General features: G+C 43.1%; 1 protein-coding gene across 4 annotated transcripts in view; it reads right to left on the reverse strand.

The window, feature by feature from the left end:
• Positions 1 to 23,649, reverse strand: part of LRRTM4 (leucine rich repeat transmembrane neuronal 4) — a 419,213-nt gene that overhangs the window by 183,739 nt on the left and 211,825 nt on the right. The window contains exon 3 of one of the 4 annotated variants that reach the window (XM_033171752.1): positions 10,161 to 10,220. The exons of 2 other annotated variants lie outside the window; for them this stretch is intronic. In XM_033171752.1, coding sequence (XP_033027643.1) covers positions 10,161 to 10,220 — 60 coding nt within the window. Of the gene's footprint in view, positions 1 to 10,158; positions 10,221 to 23,649 lie in introns of those variants that run through there. One more of the 4 variants, XM_033171755.1, reaches the window with a different exon arrangement.

The following is a 23,649-nucleotide window of genomic DNA, read 5'->3' on the forward strand; positions in this document are numbered from 1 at the left end:
TCATTTCACACATAGCACAGACCAGCTGTTACACAATAAGGGATTTTGCCTTTGGGGGGAAATAATGTTTGTGATGATCTCTAGAGCACCTAAGAGGGTTTTGATTCTGCAGCCCCTTTTCAAGGCACAGGGATTGATTCGTTTTCAGTCAGATGCTGGCTTAATGAAAAGTAAAAGGATTCAGTAATAGATTCAGCAACTGCTTTTGCAAGCAAAGGATCACATCGCCCAGGCCTAGACTGGACCTGTACCAATACATCACCCAGGACTGGTATGATGGCCAGAACACGATGGCGGCTTCACCTGGCAGTATATTGTGGGTGAAACCGCCACCACTCCTGAATCCCTTGGGTTAAAGGAGCAGCTCCCAGTTGCTGGGCGGTTTTGGCTTGGCCACAGCTGGTGATTGGTTGGGGCAAGTTGCTGGGGAGTTGGGCATTTTGCCATTTGATGATTGACAGGTGCTGCTTATAAAACCTGTGTTTGTGAAATTCTGGTTTCACTTTTGCTGCGTACAACGGATCTCTCGCCTGCCCTCCCTAACTTTAGGGAAGCGTGTTCTGCTGGACCTTGCTATGCCTGTCATGGGGTTGTCTGCTTTGGAGCAGGAGCCTGGTAGGAATTTTGTCCAAGTGGCGGATTGGCTGTGGTCACTTGGTTTTTGCCTACTGCGTAGCAAATCGTCACAACTTGTAAGGTTGGCGGTTAGGCATTGGTTAAAATTGCTTGGACTAGGGGTCAGGATAGGCTGGGCCTGCCCCTAGTAATGCTGCTTCAGGGGTATGGATTGGCTGGGGCTGCCCCTGAAAGCGCTGGGCAGGGGTATGGAATTGGCTGGGCCTACCCCTGCAAAAAGGGTATTCTGTTAAAGGAATCCAGGGGCTCATCTTGCTTTTGTCCACCCCCACCTCAAATGGGGGGCTAGGGCCACGCTAGAGTCCTTGGGAGCATTTGGGGGAGAACCGTGGGTCCGTGGCCTGGCTCCATGTTCTCCCTTAGGTGTTTATCCTTTCTGACTTCGCCCAATAGCGAATGTCAGCTGTCCCATGGCTGGGGGGACAGTAGTCGGAACCAATGCCTAAGCAACCACTCACATTGGTTGTATTTAAATAAAGTTGTGGCCAAAATTATGCCAAAAACCTTAAACAAAAATTACTGTGTGATGTCTGAGTTATTGGGGAATGGGAGCTGACCGGTAGCCTCGACATGCAAAGCTGCCATCATGCTCCGGCCCTCAAACCACAGAGGGAGAAACAAGCTGCTTCGGAGAGGCACTGGGGCCAATGAAGCTTGCTCCTCCCTCAGCTGCCTGCGCAGGCAGGCAGCTTCCTTAAACTGCTCCACTGAGGGGCATGGCAGGGTGGGAGCTTTGTTAAACTGCTCCGCTGAGACTCAGGAAGCCATGCACCCCTCAGCAGAGCGGTTTAAAGAAGCTGCCTGCCTGTGTGACGGTGGAGAGAGAGCCCCGCGGACAGAGCCTGACAGGCTTGGTCTGCAGGGCTGCCTCCGCCTTCGCTCAAGCGGGAGAGCTGCCTCTTCTGCCCTGCGCCTGGCGGCAGGAACAAGTTGCCTCATCCCCGGCCCTGTGGTGTGCCTCAGTGAAACCTCCTCAGCTCCTTCAGTCAGAGTGGTAGCGGTTTCACCAGCGCAGCTTGTTCCTACTTTTCAACATTGTGATGTACCGCCAAACCATGATGTCAAAACCTGACATCACCCCACCCTAGTCCAGTACCCAATACCTCCAGGTAGTACTGGAAGAGACCAGTGTCTGAAATCCTGGAAAGCTTCCACCTGTCTGTGTAGACCAGGCATAGCCAAACCTGGCCCTACAGATGTTTTGGGACTACAACTCCCATCATCCCTAGCTAACAGGACCAGTGGTCAGGGATGATGGGAATTGTAGTCCCAAAACATCTGGAGGGCTAAGTTTGGCCATGCCTGGTGTAGACAATACTGAGCTAGATGGACCAAAGTCTGCTTCCTATGTTTTTATGTCCTATCAAAATGTGATTGCACATGTTGGAGGGGTCCCTAAGAAGGGGGAATGGCAACTTAAAATGATAGAATATGCAGAGTTAGCAGGCCTAACAACAGTATAAGAGAGCAACAAGATCAAGTATAGAAAGAGGAGTGGAATTTTTTTGGTGGAATATTTGGAAAATAACTGTAAACAAGTGAAAACGCTAGCAGGATTAAGGTAAATTCAGCAGTATAATAATGTATAATAAAGAAATATGAATGGGGAGAAATTAAAGTAAATGGTTCTATCAGAAATTATGGGAAAATTAAAAGAACTATGGAAGGGGGAGAAGCAAAGTCGATGAATGTATTATTACAATGGAGGATATTTAATGGTGGAAATGTATATTTGAATATGATTGCACATGCTTTGTATGTAGAGCACGCCATGTCCAATCACCAGCTTCACCAGAAAATAATCTTCCCTCATATAATGCATTTCATTGTTAACTTCTCTAATATAGCCATTGTTTTTCACATTCCCTCCTAATATATGCATTTTTATATGTTTTGGGTTGAATATTTCAGAGGATAGCTGTGATATGTGCACCATACGAGTCAGGTAGGTTTGCACTGAAATGCAAAGCGATCAGAAATCCTGCCCCATCGGTAGCAGTAGGGATCAATTTGGTGGGGTTTGGACCTTGTTCATAATGGAACGATGTTTTGAAACTATTAATTCCAAATTGCTAAGCATTGTTTGATCTTTTAAAAGCCACAGTGCTCTTCTTAACACGAGGGTGGTGGAGGAGAATGTTTCTGTGTTGTGTATAATCACATGGATTTTGCCCATTATATCACCAAGTTTTCTTTTCAACATTTGTTACGGGATGAAGAAAAATCATCCAATTTGCATAATGAGCTGCTGCACACAAATGGTTTGTGTCTTGGAGCAAGTTGAAGATTATTTCATGCAGTGGCCATAAGATGACCTGTAGTTTCTCCCTCCTGCCCAGCACAGCAGGGTATTAGGTCCTGTTAACTGGCTCCAGATGGATGCCTGAGCAGAGGCTGAGGAGAAGGCTGGTTTCTAACACCAATAATGTCAAGAGTTATTTTCAGGATCAGAGACCATTTGTCCCGTCTAGATTTATGTAGGTTATTTCCCAAGAAAATATCAAAGGCATCTGTTCGCCATGGTTCAAGGACCAGGGAGCTGGCTTGGTCATGTTGCAATATTTTAACATGCCAGAGTGTAAAAGGAATGGCTCTAAAGATTCTGTGCCCAGAGCAGTCCAACAATTCTTTCCCCCTCTGGCACCAGAAGTTACCATGTCTAGAAATGCACTCAGAAAACTGTTGTATTTTTGATGGCACATTTTTTGAGGAAGAAGAGGAGGAGGAGGAGTTTGGATTTGATATCCCGCTTTTCACTACCCGAAGGAGTCTCAAAGTGGCTAACATTCTCCTTTCCCTTCCTCCCCCACAACAAACACTCTGTGAGGTGAGTGGGGCTGAGAGACTTCAGAGAAGTGTGACTAGCCCAAGGTCACCCAGCAGCTGCATGTGGAGGAGCGGAGACACGAACCCAGTTCCCCAGATTACGAGTCTACCGCTCTTAACCACTACATCACACTGGCTTAAAACACATGATGCTCATTTCAGCTCATAGCAAAAGGAATAATGAGCATATGTGCAAACCATTCCATGTCATTTTAACTCTTGTTCCTTTGGAATAACGTTTTGGCAGTCATAAACCTGGTCACTGCTTAAGTCAGTGGGATGTCACAACCAAGCATGCCAACTGAAAGAATGGGGCAGCAGGAAGATTTCAGTATCAACCTGCAGCTGGCACAGTGATTGGGCATGGATTAGGCCTAATCTCATCACATGGTGGCAGTGGGATTGTCTTGAAATCCAATATATTCAACCCCTCCCGACCCTCAAAGCACACTTTGGGGGGCTAGCTGCTGTCTTTTGGTAGGGTGTCACTTCCACCAGCGTGTTTGCAGGCAGGAGGTGGAGCTGTGGGCAGGCCATTTGCTTTGTGGAGCAAACAGAACTATGGGGAGGCCAGTCAGATTTTATTTTGGTACTTCAAATTAGGGGTTTAAATCAGTCTGTTTTGTACCTGCACTTAGCCTTCCTTGGTCATACAGTGGTTTACACAACTTTGAATAAAAAATGGTTCAGCCACAGAAATGCATCACTGGTTATGTGATTTCATTTGCTTCGGATTCTTTATGCTCCCCTTGTAAGCAAAGAGAGCAAAGGGTCAAAGTCACAGCAGTCAAGAGAGGCAACGGAACAGAGATGAGGAAGGAAGGAAAGAAGGTGAGGAAAACACACTCAACAGATTCAACGTCTGGTTGAGACTGTCAAAACATTATTTTTCCCTCATGAAAGAGTTCAAATGGCAGTCAATTCTCCCTCCCCGCCACAGCACTAAAGTTGATGTCTAGAGAAACAAGAGGATTGTAATGCCCTGGGCATCAATTTAGGGGTGGACAAATTAGTCACTTTTGGATTTTCTCAGTTGCTCATGTCTCCAGTAAAAATTATCTAGTTAGGCTGCCATTCAAGATCATAAATTGAGTTCAAATTTCTGCAGCAATTTATAACTTTTATTTTTTAAAGTCATTAAAATTGTGAGCACGTTGGAGCAGATTTATCCACGTAATCACAATTTTGTGTGCAGTTTTGATTAATACAAACATTTTTTTCAACTCAATTTCCTCTCAAATAATGCTTCTTGCACGTTATTTTCATTCATAACATGAGGGAGGCGCACCTGGCATCTTTGTTACATATCTTTAGGTGACAGATAAAAAAATTCCTCTTCTCCCATACCTTTGGCTAATTAAACAATCTACGGCTTTTTAAACTGTGTGAGTGTTTGGGGGTATGGTTTTTGCATGTTGCCATGGTATGTATTTTTTGTGTTTTTATACTGTAAACTGCCCTGGGATCCTTGGATGAAGGGCAGAATAGAAATTAATAAAAATAAAAAGAATGCTTTTGATGCACACTTCCCCTAATGTATGCATTTTTTTGTAAACATTGTCTGGTTGGAGAACTGTTCCACAAAATTCAGAAATGTGAGAATTTTGAAGAATAGTTTGTGTATTGGTTCAAGAAGTGCAGATTCTGTAGTTTCCCATTTACAGAATCAAAGGGGATGGGACTAAGGACTCACAGTCAGAAAGAGAGTTTGCTGAAGCGGCGGGTACACCTCTGCTTTCTTGTTGGTACAATCTGAGCCGCGCATAAGACATTGCCTTGGATGTGATCAGCACTTACTTTCTAAGAGGTACGCACTTTCACATGCTTCATGGTTCTCTCGACCAGGACAGTTATTTTCCTGTAGCTATTTACCCCTACTATTGAAGTTGTTTGCACTGGCAAATGTGCAGATTGCACTCTTAGTGTAAGGGTGCAATCTTATGCCGACATCTTTGGGATGAATCTTCTCTGCTTTTCTTTGGACCACATCAGCGAGGCCGAGAATGGGGTAATGTCATCTGGGAAGCCCAGGATCTCCATACACACTGCCCAGGTTTGCGCCCCCTTTCTCACCCCTTGTGCACTCCCTAATTACCCCAACCCTCAGGTGCAAATATGGGGAGGGGGCATGGGGGGAGATGGGGGAAAGTTCCGTTGCACAAGCGTAAATACTATTGGCTAATGGAGCTATGGCATTGGATACTGCCTTTAGCATTTCCAAGTCCATGACACTAGTCACAGGTCAGACAGAGCTAATCAAACACCTCTGAAGGATACTTATTTGTTTTTGTTTTTAAAGCTTAAGGGAACTGTGGATGAGCACCAGAAATTTATGCTGCTTTGGGGGGAAAGGGAGCTGTGCAATCAAGTGTTCTCCAGTAATCATTGTTTCCCCAATTTGAATCTAGCTGTGGAGAGGTTCATCAATCACTACTGCTTTGCCCTTTTGAAAACCATTTCTTAAATGTCATTAGTGGGTTCCCAAGTGCATCCTCCTATCTTCTGTTTTTCCCACCCTCAGGTCACAAGATGATGGTCACATTATTATTATTAGGAGTTGGAATCCAACAGCAGAGGATGGGCCTCAATACTTCACATCGTTGATCTATGTGGTACCGGGGGTTATGCATGCTAATGTGTACAAATTCAATAGCTCTTTTTGGTGCAAAATAACTTTTAAATTGAAGCACGGAATAAAAACATTATTTCCAACATCTGAAGGGCCACAAGTTCCCTCCTCTATAATTTAGGCACCACCATACACTAGCTGCTAAGGCATGCAACGATATTCATTAAAATAAGTGCTGTATCCATTCTGCTGCAGTTCAGTTTCCATCAAATACTACATTATTCACCATGATGTCTGCTTTTCAATGTAAGCTGCATAACTTACATTCATTTCAAAGGAAACACCCTAAACTATTTTCAAATGTGATGAAATATGTATCATTCGTGGGCTTAAAAAACAACAGCAACAACGATTAAGTGAATGAATATTAAGCATATTCATTTGACTGTTTTTTTGTTCCTGACCACAGATGAAAAAATAATCTTCAGCAATTTCCACATCCTTTTCTGTTTCCATCGGAATTCTCCAATATCTATAATAATCATTCTGCTATTAGTCATTTCAAACTAAAATGCTTCCTCGGTGATGGCACCCCATTTAATAAATTTCATTCTGTTAGCGATCTGATTATCACCCATGTGGTTTGTTTTATCCAGGTGACATCTTAAAATCTGTATTTATATACAGGCCATTGGCACATAGCTGGGAACAGCCAGAGGAGAATTTTATATCCTAACCAATGGCTGAAAGCTACATTGTTATTGTATATTGGTTTTGACTGTTGTTTTATTTCAGCTTTCTATGTTCGTTCAATACTAGCCTCCTTTTTTGGAGAAAGGGCGGTATCTAACAAGTAATTTAATTACTTAATTGATAAACTTCAGTTACTGCCCAGTACAATACTGTAAGTCTGAATGCAGTGTAAAAATGGCACGTTTTTTTGCATGAGTGTAAAAGCACATTAGCCAATCTAATGAGGGCTGCATTAGACCACACCCTTCAACCAAGAGATACATATGTTACAGCCAGGTACCTCTGAAATTCATACTTCAAAATAAATGGTACAATATAGACAATACGGGGCAATTCTCCCAAGAGCAAAGAAACAAAAGATCCTTTACTCGATTCATCAAAAGGCAAATCGGCTCCAGACACCTTGTATCTTTTCCCCATAGGATCTTACACAAGAGTCAGGTTAACATTTAGTGACATTTCAGAATGATTCAGAGTAACAGTTTTGATGTACAGGACTTTGCTAGGCAGGTGATGTTTAATGCATATCCTCCTAGGCAGGAGGGGAGGGGAGGGAGAACCACACTGATATTGACTAAAAGCACATAATACCTGAACAATACAATTACAAGTTCCCTGATCCAAGGAGAGCAAATCCAACATGCAGCTGGGCTCAAGGTTCCCAGGTGAGAATTGTGTATTGGAAATTTTTGAGGGTGAAGCAAAACCGGAGGCTCATTCCAAGAGGGGAAGGACTAGTAAAAGTCTCAGAAAGTTTTTTTTGGGGGGGAGGGGTGTCCAAATGTAGCCCCATGGGCCTCTCCATCTGGCTCTCAGGACTCTTCTCAGACCACATTTCCTCCCAAAGCCACGCCTCTCAAATAGGCTTGCTTTGTACCTTCCTCCAGTTCTTTTGTCTGACTGGAATTTCTCATTGACTGTAAAATAATGACTCTGTCTTGCTTGGATGGAGAGTTGTGTATGTAAAGACCTGTGACCTCTGGGTAGTTGGACCGCAGTCTCCTGTTCCTGAGTAGCATGGTGGGTTCCTTGCGGGTATGTGGGTGCTCAGGAAATTGACCATGAGAGAGGGCAGCCCTTGGTCTGAAGAGCCACAGTGCCAACGGTTCCCAGGGCAGCCATTTATGCATTGCCAAAAAGGAACAAAGCAAAGAGGGAACTTACCTGCATATAATGTTTAAGGGCTGCTGCATATGTGCAGGTGCAAATTTAGAAATGATGCCTGGAATTTAAATAAAAATGGAATGTACCTTACCTCTGAGGCAGCAAGACTGTAGCCTAGGTAATCTGTGTTCCTGCTCAGCCTGCTGCCCACTTGCTAACTGCTGAGGAGCACCTGCAAGACAACTTCTGATAGCCCTTCACACACAGAACCAGGTTTTGATTGCAAGCAGCACAATATCAGCAAGATTCCCTTTTGGGCTGTTTTAACCAAAGTGTAAATGTGCTGGTGCACAAAGATAACTTAAGCAAGGGACGGGGCTGAAAACTGAATCAAATCTCATGTATGCAGCAGTCTGGGGGAAAACTAGAAAGTAAAACAAGAATAGAAATAGGGGAAGCAGCTATTCAGATGAGGAAAGGTTGGTGAGCAACCCCTGTCCAAGTGATGGCCCAGTATCCTCTGAAACATTGCAAGGGAGTACTGACCATGACAGCAATCACTGGCTGCTGCAGACTAAATTTCATCATCTTAACTATGTTTGCAATAGCTCAGACAGACATTTAGTTTCTCTTTGCCAACACACCAAAGAAACATTGTGGCAATAACTTTAGAAGCAGACTGTATTTATTAAATATAACAAATCAGAGGATCTGCAACAAACCAATTTAACCCTATTTAACTAAATTAAATTTATCCGGGCAGGTGATTTGCAGCAAATGGGGAAAATTATATGCCCTGGACATTTGCACAGCCACGTATTGTGGCCACCCGGCAAGGATTAAAAGAAATTTCTCTCCCTGCAGCATGCACTTTATGTGTGAATCCAGCAGACACACCACGAACTTGCCCTGGTGTGCCCGCTAGGCTCCAAAACAAATAATGTTTATAGTATTCAATTAACAATTCCTTAAAACTTCTCACCTGCCCAGACTAAATGCCAAATGAGCCAAATTAAAAAACAAACAAACCACTCCAGCCACAAACAACACTCAAGAGTGTGAAGTAGGCTACAAAGAGAAGTCCCAAACCCAAAATACTACTCAACCATAAATAAAATGACTAGCGAAGCACACACTGTAGGGAGGTAAGTACAGGTGCCAAACAAAGGAAGGGTGTGGGACAGAGCTAGCTTAAGCATCCTGGTCTCCATCTCTTCCCTCATTGGCTAATTGGCATCCTTGCACCACAGCATGCTCCATCCCAGACCAAACCACCTCTCCTCTCCTTGTAGGCATGGAGTGTGTGGCAAATTCATCCTCCCCTCAAGAGGGTAGATAGATGACATTCCCACAAAATTAGAATTCCAGAATTCAAATGCACATTTTTAAAAGTCACAGGAGCTACCCCTGTGCACATGCTCATAACTGACAGTTATTGGCTGGAGGAAGGTGAGGGTTTGTAGGCTGTGAACAGTGAGACCACAGCCATGAATTTTCTTCCAGTTCCGGCACAACCGCCATTAGTATGGAAAGGAAAATCTCACAATCACTCTCTAAAAGCAGTGACATATGATCAAAGGTGCAGACAATCTGCTACAAATTCACCTTTAAAAACCTTGGCTCAAACAGCAACTATATCACTGGTAAGTGCAGAAGGCCCCTTTGATCGCACATCTTCCCTTTCTGGTGTATTGTGCAAATCATATTGTGCATACTGACTCGGTATTCTTTTGAGCCGAGGGAATTCATTTTGCCTAATCAAGTGGAGAAACCATGGTGATGAATGTATGCACGAGGGAGCAAGATAGAAGCAAGCCATTATATTATCTTTAAAATGTTAAAGGCTGACCCTGAAGTCAAGGAGAAATATTCATATATGGAATTATCCTGAATCATTTAGATTTGCTGCCTTTCGTCTTTGCTGTTATTGGAACAAACAAAAGGAAATGGTTCTGAAAATTGACAGTAAAAGCACAAATAATCCTCAAGAATGTTTGCTAGTTGAACTAAATGGGGGAAGCTGTGGGTTGTATGCACTCTCTCTCTCTTAAGGTAATCATGGCTTTGATCTACAGTATGTTGCTTATGTTTATTACAGCAAAAAGATGTGGGGGGGGGGAATCATCCAGGGAAACAACATAAGGTCATCCCAAACATGACCCTCAGGTGGCCTATGAAATAAAAATAAGGAAGAAGAAGAAGAAGAAGAAGAAGAAGAAGAAGAAGAAGAGGAAGAAGAAGAGAGTGCCTCTGCTATAGAATTAATTCCTACCTTATTCACTGCACAATCATCCATGACAATTCCTTTTTGAAACAGGACTTCTCCGGAGAGCTGAGAAGATAATGGTAAGGAAACAATATACAGCTCTATTATTAATTGTTCAAACTCTGCAGTCCATCTAGGTACAAGACATTCACCATCATTTGCAAATATAATATATATGAAACAATCATTTGCCAAGATCATCATTAACAAACACCTCACTAGCAGCTCAGCAGTTTTTGTCTCTAGCAAATAAAAACAATTAGTTCTCCTCCCCACAAAATGGGTGGTATTTTACTCAGAGTAGACCCACTGAAATTATTGAAACTTAATCTTGCTTGTTTAGTTCAGTGGGTCTACTCTGAGTACCACTCGTTGAGTTCTTTCCCCCTGCTCTTCCAGCGAACCCAGCCATTACCTTAAATGGGAAACCCAGGTTTGTCTCGCAAGCCATTGAGCAGAGGAAGGCAACAAGTTGCCACCAAATGTTGTTGGCTTACAACTCCCATCATGCCTGTTCACTGGCCAGTGTAGGTGGGGCTGATGGGAGCTGAAGTGCCATTTTTACTACTGCATCCCAGGCAGACCCAGCGGCCCCAAGCCTTCCTCGGTGCAACATCCACAGTCTACTTGCATTCCAAGACATAGGAGGTAGATTGTGCTGAGAACTTTTGCAAATAATTTTAAATAGTGTCTCTAATTACCAGGGCTCTTTATTCCTTGCACAATGTAAAAGCAATATTCAAGGTGACCTAACTTTTTAATGGTAACTGTAGGTGGAAAAATATGAACTATTAGGCACAGGGATGGGTAAATATGTCAATTTCTAATCCTATTCACTTATTTAAACATATTTTTCTGTTCCATCCCCCTCATTAATCTGAGCTTTTTTAAAAAAAATACTCTTCCCAATTGTATTTTCTCCCAGAACATGTACTCAAATGTGTATTTTGCTATGTTCAAACTGTAAAGAACTACGTTGCAACAATCAAAGAGAAGTGTGAAATCTAGCAGACAGCCAAGTTCTGATCTACACATTAGATACCATTCAAGTCATTTCATATAGGAATTTACAAAGATCAAACTCCTTCGTAATTTTTTAAAAATGTGTTTCACAGGGAAAAAACGGCATGTGAAATTGGGGGCCAGATTCAACTATTCAGGCCTCTCTACGTGTCTCTTGGCTCTCTCCTCAGGCCATGCTTCCTTTCCCCAGGTGACACCCCTCACCATCCCTCTTCAGTGCCCTCCTCAAGTACTTTTACCTGGCTGGGCCGTGCATTTTCTTGCATTGCAATAATGCCTCTGGATGGAGAAGTGTGTCTGTGTGCATGAAGAATAGAACTGCAGAGTTGGAAGGGACCATGAGGGTCATCTAGTCCAGGGGTCAGCAAACTTGCCACGTCTCGGGCCAGTGTCTCCACCACCGATTGCACGGCAGACCGGAGGGGCGGGGAAGCGCGTGCCCATACGTGTGCGCACACGCTATTTCCGGCACACTTCCGGGTTGGAGGAGCACTGGAAATAGCTTGTGCGCATGTGCACGGGCCTCCTCCGACCTGGATGAGGACTGGAAATAATGCTTACGCATGTGCACAAGCTATTTCCAGTGCTCTCCGACTCAGAAATGGGCAGCCGCACCGAGTCGCGCCAGTAAGAGCAGGCGGCAGCAGCGGGTGGCGGGGGTTGCGGCAGGCCAGATAAATGAGTCCCTCAGGCCTTATCTGGCCCTCGGACCTTAGTTTGGAGACCTCTGATCTATTCCAACCACCTGCAGTGCAGGAATCTTTTTGCGCAATGTAGGACTCAAATCCATGACTCTGAGATTAAGAGTTTTGAGCTCTACCAACCAAGCTATCCCAACTGATACTTGTATGGCTGAAATATTGTGCGTGGTATGGAAGTAAGGTCACATTTGTTGCTCCATCCATTTGCCTCTGGTCCTACCCATCACTGGAATGTGGCCCCTGGATGGTTTCCCACAACAAAATGCTGTCTTTGGCCTGGGAGGGAGGAACACTCCCCATCCTTGCCTATGGAAACACTGTGGATGCTGGCACAAAGCTAACAGTCATTTATCTTGATGGTCACCACTGCTTCTTAAGGGAGTGAATTCCATAGCTTAGCTATGCACTGTGTGAAGAAGTACTTTATCTCATTTGTCTTGAATCTTCTCATATGGGATGGCCCTGACTACTAATATTATGTGATGGGGAGAAAAACTCATCTCTATCCATGTTCCCCACATGATGCATAGTTCTGTACAGTGGTACCTTGGTGCTCAAACAACTTGGAACCCAAACACTGCAAACCCGGAAGTAAGTGTTCCAGTTTACAGACTTTCCCCAGAAGCCGAACATGCTCCGTTTTGAGTGCCACACTTCCGTTTTCAGTGTTACGCTGAGGTTTGTCTGTTTTTGCTATTTTGCGTTTTTGTTTTTGCGGCTCTTTTTGTGCCTGTGTGGAACCCAGTTCAGCTACTGATTGATAGATTGTGTGTGTGACAACAGTGCATTGCTTATTGCTTTCATTTTATGGATCAATGGTCTCGTTAGATAGTAAAATTCATGCTAAGTTGCTATTTTAGGGGTTGTTTTAAAAGCCTGGAACAGATTAATCCATTTTGCTTTACTTTCTATGGGAAAGCGCGCCTTGGTTTTAGAACGCTTTGATTTTGGAACGGACTTCCAGAATGGATTAAGTTTGAGAACCAAGTTACCACTGTACATGTTCTATACACCTCTTATCCTTTTCTCAAAAAGCAAGGAGCTGCTCCATCTCCTTGAATGTTTTGCTTGTCCTTTCCTGAACTTTTTTCCTACTACCATATTATTTTTTAGGTAAGGCAACCAGAACTGTACCCAGTATTCCAAGTGTGGTCACATCACAGCATTATGATATATGGAATTTTATTTTTACCCCTTTCCTAATGATCCTTAGTATGGCATTCACCTTTTTCACAGCCGCCATAACTGGTTCAACATCTTCAGTAAACCACAAAGTCTCATTCATGGCCTGCCACCTCCAGTTCAGACCCCACAATGGTACATATTTGTGAACATGGGCCCTCCACACTAGTGGGACAGAGCTTCATCACCAGCTTGTTTGATTGTTTGATTGGTTTATTTAACTTCTGCAGCGCTTATTAAAAATATCTCTAAGTGGTATACAGAAAACTGAAGCAACAACAGACAACTTAAATAAAATATTACAAAATACAGTTACATTAAAAATGTTACATTATCAATAACATTATCAAATGTTGCATAAATCAGTATCAATATCATACAAGTGTGTTGCTGTTGGTTATGGGGACGGAAGAGGCAGTGGGGAGCTTGGAGTGGTGTGGGCAAATGGTGGGAGAACTGAACTGGCTTCAATAGTGTGTCCACACTACACCTACTCCTCATCCCTCTCCTGGTAAGTGGCAGTGACATACTCGCCTGAAATCTAGTAAGGCAGCTGTGCCTCACCAGGTAAGCTTCTCCTGCTCCTACCCTACAACATTTTGTTTCAAGTCCCATTGTACTATCTATGCCTGCATTCTGTGCATTTATTTTGTCATGTAGTTTGTGGCTTGCTTCATATAGAGCCATTTGCTTGCGTTCACTTGTAGCTCCTGCTTTCTACCTTTAACACGCTAAGAGCATAAGAAGTGCCTTGTTGGATAAGGCCAACGAACCATTAAGTCCAGCATCCTGCTCTCACAGTGACCAACCAGGTGCCCCCATGGCAAGCCCACAAGCAGCACATGAGAACAGCAGCAGTGCCCACCTCTGACTTCCAGCAAATGGTATTCAGAAGCGTTACTGCCTCTGATGGTGGAGGCAGAGCATAGCCATAATGGCAAGGGGCCATTGATAGCCTTTTCTTCCATGAATTTCTCTAATCTTCTTTTAAAACCATCCAATTATATCCAGATTGTGTTGGTCCTGCCATTGTCCACCTGGCCACCAACACTCGACTACGCCTAGCTCCACCCACTCATGTGCAGGAGTTTCCTTATTTGGAGAGCACATTTTAAACAACAACAACCCATCCCTATTTTGCCCCTATTTGGAGGGCATGTATTTTGCTTCAGAAGTCATGCTTTGACTCATATGCAAATATAATTGATCCATCAATCCTGTGAGGATTCAAATGATGAATCAACTAAGATGCCCGTAATCAGGTGACAACCCCAGTTCAGATGATGCGCAAGTTTCAGCCCTAGCTCATCACCCGGCCAGTCACTGCTTTAATCGGAAAGCTGTGCACCATTAAACAACTTCTCACTTCATCATCAAAACTGTCTCTTAGAGTCTCCCCCTCATGTGTGATGGAAATATACAGTACATATGCACATACTGTATCCACTATTGCAAAAAAGGGGGATTCTTTCTTTAATGAAGGAAGAAAGAATGAGCATAAGTGCTAGCAGGGCTTTATTTTCACCTTGGACACATGGAACCTGGTTCTGACACCTCTCAGGTGGTCGCCATTGCCACTATAAGAGAACAAGGGAGGTGTTCATGGTGAGTTCTGGCATCTCTTTTTCTAGAAAAAAGCACTAAGTGCCAGGATCTGAACTAACCTGGCACAGCTCATTAAACCCTATCTTTGAAGAGAGAAAGGGGCAGTGGGATATTTGCTGTTGCAAATGAAATGCCCTGAACATGCCAAGGTTACTTTTTGATGGGAAGCTCTGTACATGTCTAATTAAAGTTTCAGCCTGCTATGTGCACTCACTAAATCTCATGAGAGGGAGGAGAGTTTGAGGTTTTAAAATGCCTTGCCCATGAGGGTTCAGGTTCATTTTGCCCGACCCACCCTCCATGCTGGGGGCTGATTGGACTTTTTTGGGGTCACTAGCTGACATGGTCAGAAATGATTTTCCCCCTCCCAAATTCAATTGGCCCTTGGTTTTGTTTTTGTTTTGCCTTTCCCACAGTGAAATGCTTTGTTGTGCTAGATTCCGTGAGAATTTTGTCACAATTCAGAGTTGACATTAGGCGGGATCAACATAGTAAGGGTGGGTCATGAGGGGCCTTTGGGAGGGAAGGATTTGCTAAAGGCATGCCTGGCCAGAATCTTTCAGCCCTGCCATCCAATAAGATCCTGGATGTTTGGTTTGCACCACAACAGGGTCCAATGCTGGAAGGCTCCTACATACCTTCCAACATTCAGATAAAAATCGGGACATTCTATTCTACATCATTCTCATCCTCATGCCCCCTATATAAATGTAGGTTTTGAAATATGTGCACATCATCATAAGAATAAGTACTTACATGTCAGGCTCCTGAAAATCAGGTCTGGTTCTCTGCTAGTGTATAAAAGACAGCCCTTATCTGAAGAAGTGTGCATGCACATGAAAGCTCATACCAAGAACAAACTTTGTTGGTCTCTAAAGGTGCTACTGGAAGGATTTTTTATTTTCGACTACAGCAGACCAACATGGCTACCTACCTGTAACTAGCCCTTACTCATACACATGAAACCTTTTTCTTTCTCCCTTTCCCCAGTAAAACAAAGTGACCACAAAGGCACAAAGCATGGGGGATGAGAGGAATGTTAATTCTGCAGCATAAAATGGTTGCGGTGGTGGGAGCAGCACAGTCAGGACCCGACTGCTTTTATGCCCCTGTCCCCAAGTTAGAAAAGTGGAGCATCACAAATTCTCCCTGCCCCCCCCCCCAGTTTGGTCCCCAAAGATACTGACTAGCACAGTCCAACAGCAACAGCCAGCCAGCCACAGGATTGAGGGGCCCCCACTGAGCCCCCCATCTCTCTCTCTCTCTCTCTCTCTCTCTCTCTCTCTCCAGCAAGGACCATCTCAATCCACTTACTAGAAAGCTAGATTTAAATATCTTAGATAGCAGGGTCAACTATGTTACTAACTTAATAATCCCAGCCCAACGTAGGGCATTTATGCTGGCCCGACTGAATGTCTTTCGCTCGGCATTTGTCAGGGGTAGATACCAGAAAATTCGCAGAAACAAGAGATACTGCAGATGTTCCCTGAATGTCCCGGATACAGTAGAGCATATTCTCTTTCATTGCCCACTGTACAGTAGGCTGCGTGAACGTGTACTGTCCCCCCTCCTGAGTGGTTTGAAACCACAGCACGGTGGAAGCGTTGAATTCTGTCTGTCTGACATTGACCAAAAGGTGACTGCGGGGGTAGCCGAGTATTTGGCAGCAGTGCCCCAAGGAGTAGTTTAACAGGAAGAAATCCCAGATTACATATATATGCACACACAATCAGCATATGTACTTAACTGTCGTCTTTTTGCATATATCTTAAGGTCTTTGTATGTGACTCTCTCGCGTGTGGTTTTACTTGTAAAATGCCTAACAAAGGTTTGGTAAGTAGTAGTACTAGAAAGCTCTGAGAACAGCCCTGCCCGAAAAGAGGTTGCATCTGAAGAGCTGGGATTGGACAAGAAGAAAATATTCCAGCAATCGGAAAATGGAATGCAGGCTGCAGCTTCAGTTGCTGGGCAGACCTGGAGGCAGAAGTGTGAGTGAGGCTGGAAATGGAAGAGACACTTTTTGCAGCTCCTTGTTAGCATCTATCTGACTCCCCCACCCCCACCACCGCGAGTTCCCCCTGTTCTTCTCTGCACTGGGAAGGGGAGTGTAGGGAAGGAGGGAGGAGCGAAGAGGAGGCTTGTAAGGAGACACTGGGGGAGGCCGTGGCAGGTGAGGTGCCATCTGCTGGTGGGAAGTCTTCACTTCACTGCAATGAATGAAAAAGTAGCAGAATATCTGAAATTTTGCAGGAAGCCTTCACTTCATTTCAATGAAGGAAAAAGTAGCAGAATATCTGAAATTTTGCAGGAAGCCTTCACTTCACTGCAATGAATGAAAAAGTAGCAGAATATCTGAAATTTTGCAGGAAGCCTTCACTTCATTTCAATGAAGGAAAAAGTAGCAGAATATCTGAAATTTTGCAGGACAAATTAAGATACTGTGATTGCTTGATGGTTTTTGTGGCAGTCCCAGGAAAAAAGGGACAGTTGGGTAGTATGCTCCTATGGCGGGGGTTTGGGTACTTCTGAACCTTCAATGGAGTGTCATTCTATCAGCAAAGGTTGTGTAGAATGAGGAAATGATCCTTGCCTTACTGCCATTGCTAATCTGATTTATTTCCACCACCCTCGTGAGCAACAAAATGCACCTGCTTGGAGAAGCAAGCAAGCAAGCACCAACCCACCCACCAATCCATGAAAAAATGTTAACATCTCATTTTACAGTATCATGCCTTTAAAGTCACAGTTTCATTCATCACAGAAATACACTCTCTCTCCAATCATCATCCCACAGTTCATAGGCATTGGGTGTTCTATTTAATTGCAGATATAGCCTCCTTCAACCAATCTGCTTTCTTTTCTTTTTTAGGTTATAAACTAATCTTGCTGATGCAGCCCAGATGATGTATTATGTGTCAGTGGGAGGCATTCTAAAGCAGGCAGGCTATCTACAGCTGATATCAGCAGGCTGCATCTCTTATCTCTAATTAAAACACTCATCCAATTGTAGTCAAAATGCTTCATTCTTAAATTGCAATTGGATTTTAAGTGGGAATTAGAGGGAGGTAGTAGCCAGCACAAAAGGAGCCCGATTGTCAGATGAATCAATGCTTCTCCTGCTTTCCCCCTCACCCATGGAAAACAGTCAGAGGAGAAATAGGGGCCTGAGGCTCAGACTACATGAAATGCCTAAACACATTTCACACTTCCCTGATGGCCCCTTTAGACATAGAAAAGCCATTTCCAGTCAGCAAGCAAAACTGGCAAAGTGGCAGGGAAGCATTTAACCCTTTGTAAACCTGCCATTTCCCCACCCCACGTAGCTTTTCCTACCACAAAATTTTATGCGCGTTTCTCCCTACTTTTTAAAAACTTTGCAATTGAAAAGTTGTGTGGGGGATGCATATGAAGCCATAACTCAGTGGTGCAGCATCTACTAGGTGTGCAGAGGGTTCCAGGTCCAATCCATGTTATCTCTAGGAAGCTCTGAAGGGGAATTCTAACCTGAGTTACTTGGCATTGTTTATTCTGATGTGTTGGAAGTAGAACAGCAGAGATCATTCAGTGTACAACTCAAGGGTTAATTTTGTTACTGTTAAAGTCAACTAGCCAAGAGCAGAATGGGTGGAGGTGTTGATTAGTAACCAGGCAGAGTTTGCTAAGGTAGCATGTGCCCTGATTGGGTGTGTAGTTTTGAAGGCAGTTTTCCTCAGTATGTTTTGTAGAATGTATCCCTCCTGTGTACAAGGCCTAAAAAAGACAAATCCTCTCTTCCTTTCTCCTCAAATTATACACTGTTTTTGTCAGTTTCCTCGGTAAAGTGTTATGAAGACTTCTCTCTGGACTGCATCTTCATTGTTTAGGTGATTTCATTAACAAATTGAACACCTTGCCCTGTCTCTATGATTAGGGCTATAAAATTCCTGTTCTTATTCAAAATGGTTTGGGGCATTAATCAGGAAAGGGCTGCAACTGAGCTATAGAGCAACAGCTTTACATGAAGTTTCATTCCAGGCAGGACTGGGAAAGAAATCAAACAATACTGAGCTAGATTACTTGGTCTAACTTGGTATAAGACAGCTTCCAACTGCCTGCTTCTAACAACAGTCAGCTTCTGAAGCCATCTACAGTTCTTTCTCTCCCTCCTCTGCCCTCTCACAACCTAGACTTTCACCATCAACTGCTATGGAGCAGAAGATCAATGAAAGGACTTTTATTCTGGCCTGGCATTCAGCCACCAGCCTTTTCCTGGGGCCTGCTACAACATATATATTCTCCCCTTCTGTGTTCACTCCCCCTTCTCTCTTGTGTCTCGGCTTCACTTAGAATGTAAGCCTTTAGGCTTTAAAGACTTGCCTTTTTATATTGTGTAATGCATTTATTTTAACAGCTAAACAAATAACATTAAAGACACATAAAAACCTTGATGTGGAGAGGGAAGGAGTTTGCTTAGCCTTCTACTCAGACATACGCTCACCCCCCTTTTTTTTCAGTACAGCACAGAAGCTTAAGCGTGTGGGTGTCGATCTTGTGTTGGTGATACATCTGAACACCCGTTCCTGTCCCTACCTGCACCACATAGCAGGACAGACTCTGGCTGACACTTTACCACATTTTATTTATTTGTTTAGATAATGGATAGACCACTTAACTCTTGGTAAGGGAAAAAACCTAAGTGGCTCATAAGTATCGTAAGATGCTACAGATTTTTTAAAAATCAGAAATAGCTAACAAATGCACACACACACACAATCCATAATTTAGGGATGTTGTAGAATTCTACTTGAAATGGAAACTGGCACTGTTCCTGTTTTCATTGCAGTTCCATCATGGAAATCAAACAAGGATATACATTTGCTATTCATTCACAATGTTCCTTTTTAAAAAAGTCGACCCTATACACAAAGCCTTTTTAAAGAACACTGTTTTGACATTTGACACCATCCAAATGAATGGGTGTAGAAATAATTCCATAATTAATTACATTAAATTTGTAACTTACGTCACATAGGAAGTAGAACTGAAGAGAAATTGAAACAGCTGATTGATATGATGACAGGGCAGAATGGAAATCGCTACCATTTCTCACCCTTCCCATCGATAAAATAAATAAATAAATCCCGAAACCAGCAACTGAACTAACTCTCCTAAACACCAGAGGCGGCCTGGGAAAACACTTCCAGTTTTTAAAGAGATCATAACATTCAATCAATGTCTTCTCTGGTTGCACAAACTGGCCCTTGAACCAGTTCACACGGTCCTTTTAGAGGTAATATTTGCAGATCCTGAAGTTGAGGCTCCAGTACTTTGGCCACCTCATGAGAAGAGAAGACTCCCTGGAAAAGACCCTGATGTTGGGAAAGATGGAGGGCACAAGGAGAAGGGGACGACAGAGGATGAGATGGTTGGACAGTGTTCTCGAAGCTACTAACATGAGTTTGGCCAAACTACGGGAGGCAGTGAAGGATAGGGGTGCCTGGCGTGCTCTGGTCCATGGGGTCACGAAGAGTCGGACACAACTGAACAACTGAACAACAACAACAACAACAAATTTACACCAAGAGCTGATTTCTCCCAGATTTTTTGACAAAGCTAACTTATATTTGAAGTCCTCTGACACAAACTGGGATTTACTGGCTCAATTCATTTGTACTGATGGATAAATGGCCGTAATATTGCCATCAGCATGAGATTATTCTCATGAGAGCAGGAGAAAGGAATGGAAACATTTTCTTCCAATCATTTGGAAGAGCAGTATTCTGCTCTAATATCAACCAGAAAAGCCATACAGCAGTGTACAAATAATTTGGATGATTCACAAATGAAGGTCTGAAGTGAGGCCACTTCAGACAGGTTTGGACCAAGTATGTGCTTAAGCTCCATCTCTCTGAATCGCTCCAAACTGAAATGGGGATTTCTGAAGTGCTTTAGGCGGATCAGTATGTTTTAAAAACAAAATGCTGCAGACAGTGTTTCTCCCCAAGCTTGGGGAGAGGAGGGAGGGATAACTCTTTTGCGATTGACAGGTTTGACTTCTAATTAGAAGGAATTGTTTTTTCCAGGGATCTCCAATCACAGCGCTTTGAGGAAGGGGTGTTGAAGTAATGTATCACCATCAGGACAGCATGCCTTCCATCAGCCAAAAAGAGATTCACTGACAGCGAGAGTTGACAGACCTTGCTCAACTTTGTCAATGTCCTTATTTAGGTCAAGAGGATACAACTTTAAAGATAGCCTGGATGGTACTATTTAAAGAGACTTTGTCCTTCTGATGAGCACATTTTCATCATGCAATTTCCCTCTCTACTCCTTAGAGAGGAAGAATTGTTGTCATCTGCTTAATTAATAATGGAACATTTGAAAAATAGCAACCAATTTTTATGGCTAAAAAAAAAACACCTCTAAATGACACAGCCTAATTACTCTGTTCTTGTTAAGTAAGCCACTTTTATTAGGTTATCTTACAGTATTAGCAGTACACTTTTGCTCGATCCCAAAACTCTCTTAAATCACAGAGCTACTTTGATATATGCTACCTCAAAATGCATTATTTAAAATAGGGATGGGGAAGATGTGCCCCCCAGATGCTGTTGCACTGCAACTCCCACCAAGCAGATCCAATGGATTCTTGCAACTTTAGTTCATTTGTCCAGGTGAAGCAGAAAAGAAATTTGCTCTATCTTCCATGTGACAGTTCTTTAGATATTTGAAGATGGCTATCATATCACCTCTCAGTCTTCTCTTCTCCAGGTTAAACATACCCAGCTCCCTCAATCATTACTTGTAAGGCTTGATTTCCAGACCCTTTATCATCTTAGTCACAGCTCACATACCTGCACACATAGCTACAACCCAGAGGAACTGGGGCTAGACAAATTCTACCCTGACATTAACTTTTCTGGTATCTGGCAATATCAGAAGAGCTAATGCAAAAAGTTCATTTACACAGAGGGATATCAAGACAAGGCACCTTTAATCAAGGCTGGTTTGACACTATTAGATACATAAATGAGGGACCAGAGGCCCCAAATACAATAGCAAGGTATGCAAGTTGATAGAACTCCTTGTATCCTTGCTTTGTTCATACAATTGTTAGCCCTTACAGTGCCATAGGCAATTTTAACTGATTTTGCTGCAGGAGAAGAAAGATAGCTACCACTCTGGAAATAATAAAAAAACAATAACTTTTCAGACCTTAAAGTTGCAGAATTCTGTTTGAAGTACAGATGCCAAAAAAGAAAAACACACAAACGTTTAAAGCCATAAACCATTTCTTGGAGTTTGTAAGAATCTGCTCAGATTATTAACAATGCAGCTTCTTAGGGCTTCCATCTTCTTCTTGTACCTCCAGGGAAGAAAGTAGGGAGGGGATAACCTGAGCAAATGCAAACTGTCAAGTCATATATATGATGCCTAAAATCTCAATCGAGCACTTTGAAAGCTTGTCAGGAAAATTAATTACCCTTGTGATTTAAAGAGTGCATTTTTGTTCCCACTGACAATTGCAACATTTAACTATTGAGAGTGTGTCCTGGACGACACGAGACATCTCATTCAATACATAATGCTGCCCAGTGCTTTTTTCCTGGGGGTATGTAGGGGTAAGCATACCTCTAAACATTTTGTGAATCTAAGTTTGGCCACATTGAGGGGCAGAATTTCAATCTGGATAGGAAAATGAGAGTCCCACTCAACATTGTTTTAAAGAAAAAAAGCACTGATGCTGCCATTGGAATTAACAAACTGGATAGAAAATGGATTCCATGGCTCCCACAAATACCTGTTTCTTGGATCTGTCTTCTCCTAGGTTAACTGATGTGACCTCATTTAACTCTCCAGGCTCAAAGACAGCAGAAATATTCTATGGAGATGATAATACATGGAGCCTGCACATGGGAAGAACATTATGATGTCCTTCATTTATCACAGGGCCAAGTCCCTCCTTCTCCATTATTTTTTGGGGGGAGTTGCAGCAGGGAGCTGAGGAAAGTTATGAGAGGATTGAGAGAATTTCTATAGCTTTTGCTCTCCCTGGGATGACATATTTCACTCAAAACTCCAGAACGAAGAAGTGAGATGGGTCTTGTACTGTGGTTGATCTTAGACAGAGATAGCCTGGCCATGGTGATTTTTGTATTTGTAAGCTCAAGGCTTGGTTATTACAATGTGCTGTATGTGGGACCCGACCTGGAAGCTCTAGCTGGTCTGAATTCACTTAAGGTCTGTTCTTAAAAGCATATGCTACCAGATCAGTTTTCAGTATTTAGGACTTACATTTCACCACACAAAATCTTGGAGCACCCATTGTTTGGCTACTTCCCAAATAGAGGAGGTAAGCAAACTGGCAATTCTCTGTTTATTTCATGCACAGGCGAAATCTGCATCACAACTCTTATATGCTGTCAACGTTTGGTACAAGGGCACTTTTCCAAAGCTTGATACATTTCAATCAAAGTTTATGAGGTTCTTACTTAAGGTATCTAGCTCAATACTTCTGTTGGAAACTGGTGAATGCCCACTTTCAATTAAGTGCCTTGGGACTGGTGTATGGCCTTGGGAACGGTCTACTCATGTGATAAATGAGGAGTACATCAGCTCCTGGTCAAAAACCATGGTGCCCAAGGCCTCTTTCACCATCTTTTCTTACCCACCTGGAGTATGATACTGCCCTCAAAACTGTGAAAGAGGATTTGGGAAATTGCCTTTAGTGATTTACGATCTTGCTCACATGTGACCTGTGGCCCATCTGTGTCAGGAATCCAATACCTAGAGGGTTTGTTTGTTTGTTATCTCCCTACCTTAAGAATTTGACCGTAACTAACTACCGCCGTATGTTTCCTAGAGCCAGATTAAATGTTTTCCTTTATGAAGTGTTGAGGGGAAATTGGCTGGTATCCCGTACCAAGATAGGCTGTGCCCATGTTGAAGGTATGGAACACATTTTATTGCATTGCAGTCCGTATAAACAGGTTAGACAGCATCTA

The sequence above is a fragment of the Lacerta agilis genome, chromosome 15 (genome assembly GCF_009819535.1).
Source record: "Lacerta agilis isolate rLacAgi1 chromosome 15, rLacAgi1.pri, whole genome shotgun sequence".
Classification (NCBI taxonomy): Eukaryota; Metazoa; Chordata; class Lepidosauria; order Squamata; family Lacertidae; genus Lacerta; species Lacerta agilis.